At 36.3% G+C, this 14084-nt stretch overlaps 1 protein-coding gene across 3 annotated transcripts in view; it reads right to left on the reverse strand.

The window, feature by feature from the left end:
- MAN1A2 (mannosidase alpha class 1A member 2) overlaps positions 1-14084 on the reverse strand; it is a 168094-nt gene that overhangs the window by 111922 nt on the left and 42088 nt on the right. For all 3 annotated transcript variants that reach the window (XM_073809085.1, XM_019919690.2, XM_073809077.1), the window contains exons 2-3: positions 8636-8891; positions 112-208 (exon numbers count right to left, since the gene is read on the reverse strand). In XM_073809085.1, coding sequence (XP_073665186.1) covers positions 112-208; positions 8636-8891 — 353 coding nt within the window. The remainder of the gene's footprint in view (positions 1-111; positions 209-8635; positions 8892-14084) is intronic.

The following is a 14084-nucleotide window of genomic DNA, read 5'->3' on the forward strand; positions in this document are numbered from 1 at the left end:
GGGAGATTGGGATTGACATATATACACTGATGTGTATAAAATGGGTAACTAATGAGAACCTGCTGTATAAAAAAATAAATAAAATTAAATTTAAAAAAAAAGTAAACTTACCAAATATATTAGTGGAGTGTCCTTTCCTTGCAATTGGTCTCAATTCATTATGTCCCCATCCATATATCCTGTAATTATCCCATGCATGTTTCATCATCTGAGAAAGGAAAAATTATAACCCATCAATTTATATTTTTCACAGACTGTTATCTTTATATTTCACATAATTTAGAGATTCTATTACTATATCCTTACACATTCTCCTGTATCTCCTACTTTAGTATATTATTCTATTAACACCTGTATCAGTGTGAAAACACACATAATCATGTTTACCTTAAGTCTATACAACAGAACAAAAAATGAGTTGTAATAGAAAAACTGTTTTTATTGGGGAGAAAGGTGTCTATTTGGCATTCTTTCCTTTTAGGAACTGCCAATCCTTTTGGAAACAGCTCTCCTTCCCTCACTGTGATTCTGACAAAGCTGTCAAAAAGCGGCTCTGATTCCACAACCAATTAACACAGCCTAGCTAGAGTATCCATAACCTTTAGACCAAAGATCAGCAAACTCTTCCTATAAAGTAAATATTTTAGGCTTTGCAGTCCGTAAGCATGTATGGCAACTACTAAACTTGGCTACTGCAGCATAAAAGCAGCCCTAGACAATACATAAACAAATGGGCATGACTGGGTTCTAATTAAACTGTATTTTAAAAAAATAAAAGCAGCCCTAGACAATACATAAACAAATGAGCATGACTGGGTTCCAATTAAACTGTATTTTTAAAAAATAGGCAGCAATCAGAATTTGGCCAGCAGTTTGTAGTTTGCCAACCCCTGACCTACACAAAGTGATTGAGTACATGTGACTCAAGTAAAGGCAGTCAAGTCCTTTCATACATATTGTTATAGACACCAGCAGACAGAGGGACTCTCATTTTGCAATCTCAAGATCTATGTAATATATAATCCTGGAGCTGATGGGGTCTCTCTCCCAACATGTAGAAACTAAATAAAAAAAGAAAACAGAAAGAGACATGCATATTATTGACAATAACATCTACAGACTTGGATTCAGCCAAACTTGAAGCTCTAGTTCAGAGCCCCTAAGCTAAAAAATATTTTTATATCAATTAGTTTGAACTGAGTTTCTTACAAGCCAGGGAGTACTAAGCTACACAACAGCAGAGTATTTAATTATATATTAGTTGAATTATGTAATAGTAGCCTGTGGTATCTCAAACATAATATTCATTAAAACATTTATCAACTTGTTTTTTGCAGCCAGCATTACTCAGACACCAAAACTAGGCAAAGACATTACAAGGGAATTAAAAACCAACATATCTCAAAAGCCCAGATGCAAAATTCCTTAACAATTCTTTAACAAAAAGTGACAATATATAAAGAGGATACTACACAATGACCAAGTGCAGTTTAACCCAGGAATATAAGTCTAATTTAACATTCAAAAACACATCACTATAATTCACCATGTTAACGGAATAAAAAGAAAAAAATCATACAATCATCTTTTTAGATGTAGAGAAAACATTTGACAAAATTCAACACCAATTCATGAAAAAAACTTTCAGTAAACCACAACTACAAGGCAACATCCTCAACTTAATTAAGGGCATCTTCAAAAAAAACCTACAGCTAACATCACACTTAATGGTAAAAGACCCTACTCCTAAAGTTGAGAACAAATCAAGTACATCTATTCTCATCACTTCTTTTCAACAATGTACTGAAAGTCCTCGCCATGGCAATAATAAGAAGAAATAATAGGCATAAAAATCAAAAAGGAGAAAGGAAAAGTACCTCTATTCACAGACGACATGACGATGTACAAGGGAAATCCTAAGCAATCTTAAAATAAAAAGCCACTAAAACTAGAAGATGACTTCAGTAAATAAGATACAAGTTCAGCAAACTAAAATAAATTATATTTCTATATGCTAGTAATGAACAGAAATGGAAATTCAAAAACAATTCCATTTATACTAGCATCAAAAAACATGAAATAGAACATGTGCAAGAACTATACACTAAGAACTACAAAACACTGCTGAGGTAAATTAAAGAAAACCTAAGTAAGCGGACAGATATGCTCAGGGAATGAAAAAGTCAATACTGTTAAGATGACAATTCTTCCCAAATCATCTACAGATTCAATGAAATCCCAATCAAAATCCCAGCAACCTTTTATTTTCACAGAAAAGCTAATTCAATAAAGTCAAAGGACTTAGAATGGCCAAAACTATTTTTAAAAGAAGAAAGTTGGAGGACTTAACTGATTTCAAAACTTAACTATAAAAGTCAATCAACACAGCGTCCTACTCTCATTAAGGACAGGAATATAGATTAATGAAACAGATATGAGTCCAGAAAGAGACTCAACATCTGTTGATTTTATCAATTGATTTTGAACAAAAATGCCAAGGTAATTCAATCAAGAAAGGATAATCTTTTCAACAAATAATTCTGGAACACTAAAAAGCCCTATGGGGAGAAAACGAAGCACAACCTTTACTTCACACAATAAACAAAAAAAAAATAACTCACAACAGATCACAGACTGAAATGTCAAACTAAAACAAACATATGCCCACAAAAAGACTTGTACACAAATGTACATAGCAACTTTATTCATAATAGCCAAAAACTGGACCAAAGGTTGAACAAATGTTCAACAGGTGAATGAATAAAACAAATCATCGTATAGCCATACAATGGAATACTACGAAGAAAAAAAAATTACCTTTATTGTAATATACATAGATGAATCTCAAAAACATGCTGAGCCACAGCCCAGAAACAAAATATCACATACCTTATGACGCCATTTCACTGAAACTCTAGAAAAGACAAATCTAATCTATAATGATTAAAAGCGGACCAGCAGTTGCCTGGGGCCAAGGAATGGGGTAGACTGAAGAGGGGCACAAATAAACCATTCTGAGATTATGGACCTATTCACAGCTTGATCGCCACTGTTGTTACTCAAGTATATACATCTGCCAAAACTCACCAAGCTATACTCTTAAAATAAATACATTTTATTGTACATAAATTATGTCTCAATAAAGTTGAATTTTTAAAAAATCTAATAGCCTGTCCTATCTTCCCCACTTTCCTTTCCTTCCACTTTCCTGAGCCAATTACTTAAACTCTTTGACCTGCTTTTCTATTTACCACTGTATTTCTAAGTACAATTTTTAGTGCTATTTCTTGATTTTAAAAAAAGTTTTAGCTATTTACTATATTCCCCTATAGTTAAGATAATTTAGCTTTCGTATACACTATCAGCTCACCTCCACATAAACTTCCCCACATATATTCCCTGGCTCACATCCTTCCAATGTAGTTAACAACATGTTTTTCTTACAATTACTATATTATTTTGTTCAACTTTTGTTTTCCCTGATGTTAACTACTGGTCTGAAGTTTGGTGGGTATTTTTGTTGATGTAGTTTTAAAGGTAACAATTATTAATTTACTTCCAAATTATACTTGAGTTTCAAAATTTGTCTCAATATAATTAAACACATCAGATAAACCATCAGTTCCATTTTATTCTCTGATAAATCCTTCCTGAGGCTCTCTATCCTCCTAACTCTAACCTAGACTTCCATTCTCTCAACCTGAAGCACAGCCATCATCTGATCCCCTTTTTCACAGTCCTGAGACTGACCTTCCTTTCTCTCTCTAGTGACAGATCCTGTTTCCAAAATCGTTTATCTTCCTATTTTTATGCTGAAGCATATTTTGCAGTAGCAATCTGAGAAAACATCTAAAAATATCTTTACCCTCAGATTTGGTTCATAATTTGGCTGAATATATAATTCTTCCTAACCTTAGCTCCATTCTCTTCCACTTTCTAATATTATTGTTGAGGAATCTAATGTGCCATTATGTACAATCCAAATCTTTTGGGTGAAACTATTTTTTTCTCTGTAAACTTTTAGGATCTGTTTTTTATGCCTCTTTTTCTAAAATTTCAGTAGGAGCCTTTGAATTGTTTCTTTGACTTCTTCCCCTCTATTTTCCCTGTTCTTTTTCCAAAACTCCTAATTAATCACTTGTTAGATGTTCCAGATTGATCTTATCATTTTTCTTGTTTTCTTAATCTTTTGTCCTTCCAAGAGATTTGCTCAATTTTATCTTCCAACTCTTCTACTGAATTTTTTAATGTATCAATATCTTTAATTTCCAAGAACTCTTCCTTATTCTGTAAATGTTCCTTTTTATAACTTATTCTCATTTCATGAATTTAACTTTTTGGCATCCTAAAGATATTCTTTTTTGATATATGTATTCTGCTCCCTGTATGGTTTCTGTATCCTCTAAATTCCTTTCTTCCATTTGTCTCATGTGAGAAACTTTCCTTACATGTCTGGTGATCCGTGGTTTGCTCTTCACATATGAGTGAAGCACTTACAAGACAATCAAAGGCTGTCAGTGAAGAGGCAAGACTTATTGACTGAGCCTCATCTTAGGGAGCTCAGATGAAACCCAGGGGTGTTTCACTGAGAAATAGACTAGGTCTTTCCTCTTGGGCCAGTCAAGTCTCTCCAGACAGAAGTCCTTCATTTTCCTGCTAATTGAAAATACACCTGGCTGCCAGAATTCAAAGAGTTGAGCAGGATAAAGTTGTCTCAATATTCAGAATCCATTTTTCACTTAATTCCCTCCATCCCTACTACTCGCTTCACTTTTTTTTTTTAAACATCTTTATTGGAGTATAATTGCTTTACAATGGTGAGTTAGTTTCTGCTTTATAACAAAGTGAATCAGTTATACATATACATATGTCCCCATATCTCTTCCCTCTTGCGTCTCCCTCCCACCCTCCCTATCCCACCCCTCTAGGTGGTCATAAAGCACCGAGCTGATCTCCCTGTGCTATGCGGCTGCTTCCCACTAGCTACCTATATGTATATATGTCCATGCCACTCTCTCACTTTGTCCCAGCTTACCCTTCCCCTTCCCTGTAACCTCAAGTCCATTCTCTAGTAGGTCTGTGTCTTTACTCCCGTCTTGCCTCTAGGCTCTTCATGACCACTTTTGTTGTTGTTGTTGTTAGATTCCAAATATATGTGTTAGCATACAGTATTTGTTTTTCTCTTTCTGACTTACTTCACTTTGTATGTCAGATTCTAGGTCCATCCACCTCACTACAAATAACTCAATTTCGTTTTTCTTTTTATGGCCGCTTCACTTTTTAGAATGACCTCTGCCCTTTCCCCTCAGCCATACTTGGTATTCCCAAAGTCTAGATCTTCCCTAATTCATCCATCCAAAAGTAAACTTTTAGTCTTCTTTTGGGGAAGGGAGGACAGCAACTAGGATGCTTAGGCTAGGGAACTAGGGATCTAAGGGTTAAGAGCTCCTTTAAAAACTTTCAAATAATCCTTTTCCAGCTCTATTTTATACCCCTGCCTTCAGAGGGAAATGGTGTTTCTAATTCTTGATACTTTCAGATATTCTGCAGGTATTCACATCACCTTGCCTCTTGTTAGCTTCTTCCCCTGCAGGCTTAGATCCCAACTTTCTCTGCTTACTAAGTCAGTTACCATAATGTTTAACAGGAGCCTACACAGGGATTCTTAATATGTTTTATGTTAATTTACAAGAACCCTGGATAATATTGTATGCTCTATAGGATTCACTTAGCAGGTCTGGGTTGTCCAAACCCTGCACATCCTCAAAAAAGGTCTGGCCTGTACCAGTCTCCTGGAAAATAACCTCTAAACCTTTATTATCCTGCCTGTTAAGAGTATCTTTGTTTACCTGAAGTCTTGGGCCATGTCAGATAGTTTATGCTAAAACGTGATTTACAGTGGGGACCTTGAACCACACGGTATCAGCATGACCTCTGGAGGGGCTGAAGAACTAAGATTAGCCAACCCTACATAATGAACTCTTGATAAACAATCTGGACACCAAGGCTGGGGTGAACTTCCCTGGCTGGCAATACATTGTGCACATTGCCACAAATCATTTCTGGAAGAATTAAGCGCTGTCCGTATCATTCCACTGGGAGAGGACAACTAGGAGTTTGTACCTGGTCTCTACTGGACTTCGTCCTATGTGCCTTTTCTATTGATTTTAATCTGTACATTTTCAGCTGAATACACCAAAACCATGAATGCAACAGTTTTGCTAAGTTCTGTGAGTACTCCCAGTGAATCACTGAGCCTGTGGGTGGTCTTGGGTCCTCTCAACACATACTGTTACCTACCTGAATTATTATGTACATCAGACAGTATTTCAATAAATTCTAATGACATCTAAAAAAAAGGTAAGGCATCTGAAAAGAAATGTATCAAAGTCCTCAACACTGTCCAAAGAAAGTGCCTCAAGCAGCCTGAGTATAAAACACAGAATCCAAAGGTGAGGTAAAATCAGAGGACATATTTTATACCAATTCATAAGGCCACGCTTAAAATACCTGCAAATCTTCCATATTCGTTACTAGAATATATCCAAATAGATATCTATTTGAACTAAACTTATTGTCTTATTTTATGATGAACAATAGATTTGAAATATTGTTGATGCTATTACACTCTAACGAAGTCTTTTTCTTCATAAGCAGTACAACTACAAACTCCACCCAGAATTAGGAGTTCTAATTAACAAAGTTCTACTAAAATATTCACCAGATTTCCTCTCCCTCTGGTACTCTCTTTATCTCCAAATAACTCCTAGAATAACAAATTGACAGACTTCTGAGACCAAAAGAAATTTCAAAAAAGTTGAAATCAATCCTTCCCTACTCTTCAATCCATTGAGACTCTTTGGAAGGATGTGTTCTTAATCTGCAGTATAGTTAAGTGGTATCACAACGGGTTCCTTGAAAGATGGCAGACATAATGCTAACTCTTCAGAAACATGTTTATGAGAAGATTTGCATAATATCTAGCTGAGTTCCGAGTAACTAAACACTTAAGAAATTTCTTATTAAATGATAAATTGTTATGGATATACTCTACATTATTTATAAAATACTGAACATCAAAAGATCTCTGAACACAGGGTGAGTAATGTAACTATCCAAACAACATTATATCAAAAATTTTAAGTATTCTATAATTATAATCGATATTAAGAGAGTTTTAGCTCTTACTGCCAACTTGCAAACTGAACTACAATTTTGACCTCAAAACAAACAAGATCAAAGTATGACACCATAGATGGTACAAATACAGATAGATATTGGGTTGGGTGGCCAAAAGATTCATTCAGTTTTTTCTGTAAGATGGCTCTAGTAGCGCTTAGTTGTCTTTAACTTCATTCCAAACAATTTTATTAGATCGTATTGTGACAGACCTCATATCAGTGTGCATTAAAAAAACAAACCAAAACTGGTGAATTTTCGTGCAGCCATTTTAATATTGAAGATGGAAGAAATAAAGCAACATTTGGGGCATATTATGCTTCATTATTTCAAGAAAAGTAAAAACGCAACTGAAACGCAAAAAAAGATTTGTATGGAGAAGGTGCTGTGACTGATCAAACATGTCCAAAGTGGTTTGTGAAGTTTCATGGAGATTTCTCGCTGAATGATGCTCCATGGTCAGGTAGACCATTTGAAGTTAATGGCAATCAAATCGAGACACTGAGAACAATCAATGTTATACCACACAGGAGACAGCCGACATACTCAAAATACCCAAATCAGGCACTGAAAATCATTTGCACCAGCTTGGTCATGTTCATCACTTTGATGTCTGGGTTCCACATAAGTTAAGCAAAAATAAAACTTCTTGACCATATTTCCGCATAGTAATTCTCTACTTAAACATAATGAAAATGTTCTGTTTTGAAAACTAATTGTGATGGGCGATGAAAAGTGGATACTGTACAGTAACGTGGAATGGAAGAGATCACGGGACAAGCAAAATGAACCACCACCAACCACACCAAAGGCCAGTCTTCATCCAAAGAATGTGATGTTGTGTATATGGTGGGGTTCAAAGAGAGTCCTCTATTATGAGCTCCCTCCAGAAAACCAAACCATTAATTCCAACAAGTACTGCTCCCAATTTGACCAACTGAAAGCAGCACTCGACGAAAAGCATCCAGAATTAGTCAACAGAAAATGCATAGTCTTCAATCAGGATAACCCAAGACCACATGCTTCTTTGATGACCAGGCAAAAACTGTTACAGCTTGGCTGGGAAGTTCTGATTCATCCGCCGTATTCACCAGACATTGCACCTTCCGATTTCCATGTATTTAACTCTTTACACAATTCTCTTAATGGAAAAAATTTCAATTCCCCGTAAGACTGTAAAAGGCACCTAGAACAGTTCTTTGCTCAAAAAGATAAAAAGCTTTGGGAAGATGGAATTATGAAGTTGCCTGAAAAATGGCAGAAGGTAGTGGAATAAAATGGTGAATACATTGTCCAATAAAGTTCTTGGTGAAAATGAAAAATGTGTCTTTTTTTTTTTTTACTTAAAAACCAAAGGAACCTTTGGCCAGCCCGATAGATAGATAGATAGATAGATAGATAGATAGACAGACAGACATATCCATAACACCTCGTATCACAAATCTCAGCTTATTACCTCTTTAATTTTTTCCCTTTTCTCTCTTAGGTCATTATCTTCTGGGTCTCCACCATGTGTTCCTATAAGGTTTGGTATAGGAACTGCTGGCAGTGGCTTTTTCTCTTTTGTCTTCATTTCTTGGACTACCTTATTTTTCTCTGTCTGTATTTCTGCTCGGATTTCCTCTCTTGACTTTTTTAATTTTTCTTTTGCTTCTTCCAGGGCCTTCTCATGATCAGCTCGAATTTTATTTCTCAAACGTTCTTCTTCTTCCCTATAAGAAGAGGAGAAAAATAAACATAAAACTTAAAGTTTCCTCCACCAAACCCTGATAGTTGTTTTCTGCTCCTGCCATTAATAAGAATGATCCATGGGCTTCCCTGGTGGCGCAGTGGTTGGGGGTCTGCCTGCCGATGCAGGGGACACGGGTTCGTGCCCCGGTCTGGGAGGGTCCCACATGCCGCGGAGCGTTTGGGCCCGTGAGCCATGGCCGCTGGGCCTGCGCGTCCGGAGCCTGTGCTCTGCAACGGGAGAGGCCGCAGCAGTGAGAGGTCCGTGTACCACAAAAAAAAAAAAAAAAAGAATGATCCGTGAGAGAGACTTGGATCTACCTGCCTGAAGAAGAGGATAAATATATCTTAGTATGAGAAAGAAAATGAGCTCTAGATGCTGAAGAGCAACCACCTCACACAGTGGAGAAAAAGGGAACCTAGAAAGTTACAATTGAAGGGCCAAGTAAAAGCAGAAAATAGCAATCAATAACTTATTAGTAGACACATGAGGAAAAAAAAAAAGAGAGAGAGAGAAAAGAGAGACCAGTGAAAAACTAGATGGGGGAGACAAAATAAAAAATAGAAGTAAGTATCAAGAAGGGACCAAATAATAAACAACAAGGTCCTACAGTATAGCACAGGGAACTATATTCAATATCCTATAATAAACCGTAATGGAAAACAATATGAAGAATATATATATGTATAAGTGAATCACTTTTCTGTAAACCAGAAACTAACACAACATTGTAAATCAACTACACTTCAATTAAAAATAAAGCTTAAGTAAATAAATAAATAAGAGCATTTCATAAACTGATGTGAAGAGGGGACAAAATATAAACATAGGGTCAAAGAAAGAGAGAGAAGCAGGAAAGATAAGAGGATGGGAAATTTTTTATTTGTTAAATATACATCATACACTTCTAAACTTTTGGAAATTCCATCGATCTTACAACACAATGGTCCAACTGATGTGAGCATGACCACTTAAAATTCTCTTGAGCCCTTGTTAAAAATACAGATTCCAATTTAGCAGGTCTGTATGAGACCCATGAATTTGTATTATTAAGAGCTCCTCTGATGATTCTGGTGTGCATACAGGTTTGGAAACCACTACTGCAGTAGATACCTACTGGATTTCTACCCAGCGCTGAATCTTTTCTCCACCTCCACCCCAATCCACGTGAATGAATACAGGAGTGGTAGTTACTATTTTCCAAATCATCCAGTGATGACTACTCTAAGGGGGTCACCAAAGTTACCTCTCTAGAAATTGAATTCAAACTCTGGACTTAACAACATTGCTGGTGAGATTGTAAAACAGTACAGCTACTTTGGAAAAATTTAGCAGTTTCTTTAAAAACTAAACGTAACTATCACAGAATCCTGCAATTGCCCTGGACATTTATCCCAGAGAAATTAAGGCTTATGTTCACACAAAAACCTATACAGAAGCCAGTTACAAAAAGACAAATACTATATGATTCCAATTATATGAGATTCTTAGGGTAGTCAAAATTATGGAGACAGAAAGTAGAATGGTGGTTGCAAGAGGCTGGGGGAAAAGAAAAAGTAGGAAGTTATTGTTTAATGGGTGCAGAGTTTCAGTTTAGCAAGATGAAAAGAGTTCTGGAGATGGATAGTGGTGACGGTTGCACAACAATATAAATGTATTTAATACCATTTCACTGTACAAGTAAAAATAGTTAAGATGGTAAATTTTATGTTATGCATATTTTACCACAATTTCAAAAATTGGGGGGGGATCCTATACAAAAATATTTATACTCATACTCAGCTTTACTCATAACAGGCAAAAACTGGAAGCAATCCTTATGTCTTTCAACAAGTAAATGGTTAAGTAAACCACTGTTTATACTGTGGTATAGCCACACTATGGGAATACTACTCAGCAATAAAAAGAAACTATTTGTAAACACAACCTGAATGCATTTCAAAGGTATTATGTCAGTGAAAGGAGACAGTCTCAAAATTTACATTTTACTTGACATTCTCAAAAAGACAAAAATAGAAGGATGATGACTATATTAGTGGATGACACAAGTTATGGATAAGGGGAGAGGTTAACTATAAGAGAATAATACAGGACAGTTTTTCTGGATTATAGCATTGTTATATATCCTATTTCAGTGGTTACACAAATGTGAACATGTGCTGAAAATCACAGAACTGTATATCAAGAGAGAAAAAAATCAATTCACAGCCTAGTACTTAAAATAAAATGTTAAATGTTTAGAGAAAAAGAAAATTGGATACCTTGCTGTGAAAAGGGGCTGATGAGGAAAACAGAGAAAAGAGGAGGAATCACAGCAGAGCCAGAGAGTCAGGGACAAACAAGGTCATTTGGGTAGCAAGAAAAAGTCCATAGGGCCTGCAGACAGAAAAGTATGGCACAGAGGAGCCAAGGTTGGCCCCAGTGTGGGTCCAAGGGTAATCCTGGGCTGATCTGTTCAGGAGACTCAGGCAGATGAGGGCAGCAGCAGCAGACAGGTGCTGAATAAAGTCTTAGATAAGACAACCAAAGTAAATACAGGCAGGTACCACCCAATTGCCTTCCAATCCCCCTCCCCCTCCTTACCAACAGAAAACATTGTGCCTAGGCCTAGAGAATAGATCCAAGAAGAATCATTTTGTAGTTGGGAAAAAAGTACGTGAAGTAGAAGTACTTAAGCAAAAAGTTAGGAGACAAGGATTCCAGTTCCAGCTCTGCTCCAAACTCACCCAGCAACCTGGCACAAATCACTCAAAAACCTCTAACATCAGTACTTTCTTCAATAAAAATAGGAAAACAAATAATACTCTCCTAATACACTTGGCTACACTTATCCAAGGTAAGTACAAGTATTTAACAAAACTGTAATTTTCTATACAAACATAAACCATTAATTATATCAAATCCTCCAATCTCTGTTTCAAAATACAAGTGAATGCAGTAATCCCCACAACTTACCAAAAAATGCACTTTATTCCTGCTTTTCCTTTCTTCCTTAAGAACATCTTTCCACAATAATCATTTAGTAGCACCATGAGTTTTCTTTCTCGTTTTTTCCCCTATATATCTCAAATTTTTATTTTGATCTCTTTTCAAGGAGCTCCTCAAATTTTGCTTTAGTGCCCAAATTTCTAGATTTTAAATTACACCAGCTGGATCAAATGTTCTGGATGTTTATCACCTGAATGATCTTTGTTTTACTTATGTGTTTTTAAGATTTTTTTTAACTTTGATATCTTCAACAGATAATCATGTTGAACTTCCATTTGCAAATGTCTCTTGCTTTTCATCAGTGCCTTATATCTTTCTATGTAGTAAAGAATTTGGCCTTGCCCAAAGAGAAGTCTGGACTTGTCCTCAGCTTCTGGGAGGTAATCTGTCAAACTTCATAGAAGTGTCCTTGTTTATGGTGGGTGCTGGCCACACCAGATTTTAGGATGGGGTTGGCCACATCCAATAGTCCTAGGGTGGGGGCTGGCCATGCTAAAAAAATCCAACAATACCACTTAGGGTAAGGGTTTTGGGTCACAAAGTATGAGCCAACATGGAGACTGAGTTCAACTACATGGGAAATCAATTAATCATGCCTTGAAAACTCTGGACGCCAAAGCTCATGTGAGCTTAGGTGGGTGGCAACACATACTGTCACACACTGATGCTGGGAGAGTAATGTCCTGACTTTAAAAGAAGAGGACACCAAAAGCTCCACATTTGGAACCTTCCTGGAATTTATCCTATGTGCTTCTTTCCCTTGGCTGATTTTAAACTCCATCCTTTCTCTGTAATCTATAATCCTTTCATGAGTGTGATAACTTTCAGTGAGTTTTGTGAGTCCTAGCAAATTATCAAACCTGAGGGTGGCTTTGGGAGTCCCCTGAAATTTCAGGTGGTATCCGAAGTAAGGGTGGTCTTGTGGAGGACTGTGCCCTCAAACTTTGCAGTCTGGCTAACTCTGGGTACCATCCAAGGCTTCCAAAAAAAAATCTAATCTTAAATCTACAGGTTCCCATGAGATTTGAAATTACTTTTTCAATTATATCCTATGCGTAATAGTTAAATCACTTTTTGATATCCCATAAGTAATATTAGGTTTGGGGTTTTTTTTTAGTTGTTGTTGTTGTCTCGTTTTGCTTGGTTTTTGTTTTTTCCTTCCACACACCCTTGATCCTTGAAAATCAGAGGCAAATGACAAAACTAATAATTGTTTTTGGGTTAGATATACCAGGCACTGACTTAGTCAACTACTTAGATTATCTTATTTAATCCTCATACCAATTTATGAGGCACCTTATATTTAACACTGTTCTCCATCTTATTAGGAAAACACTAAAGCACAAAGAGAAAAAGGAATTTGCTCAGGGTCACAGAGCTAGTAAGTAGAGAGCCTAGGTACAAACGTGCATTTTGACTTCTTAAACTATGCAAATACTGCCTTTCACACAAAAGATGAATTTTATTTAAGAGATTGTCTCTACTGTGTAGACACTGATACCATTCTCTCAATATCTTGCTCCCTTCCTCCTTAGTCTTAGAGCCATCAATTTTTAGCTAAGCATATGCTCCTGCAAAATAAAAATTCTATTTTTCAGCTTCCCTCATAGAAACTGCCCTATAGATCAGAAACAGACTTCTACTTTGCTTCAGCTTAAGCCACTATTATTTTGTGATTTTTATGGCTGATGAATGACCTAGTCTTTACTGAGCCACTCTCCACCCTAGATGTCCTCTTTCCCTGAGACTCTCGTTAGTATCTAAGGGCTGATCTGCCAGAAATAAACTAACCAAGTAATAGATTTCCTTCTCCAATTAGAGTGTTTAAATAAATCATGTTTGGAAACATTCTGAAAGACAAATACAACCCTAGATTACAGAAGAACAGATAAAATTACATTGAAATCTTGTTTGGCAAAGATTTAGGTGAATATACATTTCCCCATATTCACTACATCCTTCTTTACTAGAGTTTTACTCTTCACCTACAAACATGAAGTCTCATCCACCCTTAAAAAATTAAATAAAAACTTCCTTCAAAACTGCCTCCAGCTCCACCTTCATTGGTGTCCCCCCTCCTTCCTTTTACCACCATACTTTTTCAGAGTACTACATTTGCTGTTTCCACTTTCTCTAACCTCACATCTCTTCTACCCACCACAGTTAAAAACTGATAGCTAAGTTTTTC

Source organism: Tursiops truncatus, chromosome 1 (assembly GCF_011762595.2).
Source record: "Tursiops truncatus isolate mTurTru1 chromosome 1, mTurTru1.mat.Y, whole genome shotgun sequence".
NCBI classification, from domain to species: domain Eukaryota; kingdom Metazoa; phylum Chordata; class Mammalia; order Artiodactyla; family Delphinidae; genus Tursiops; species Tursiops truncatus.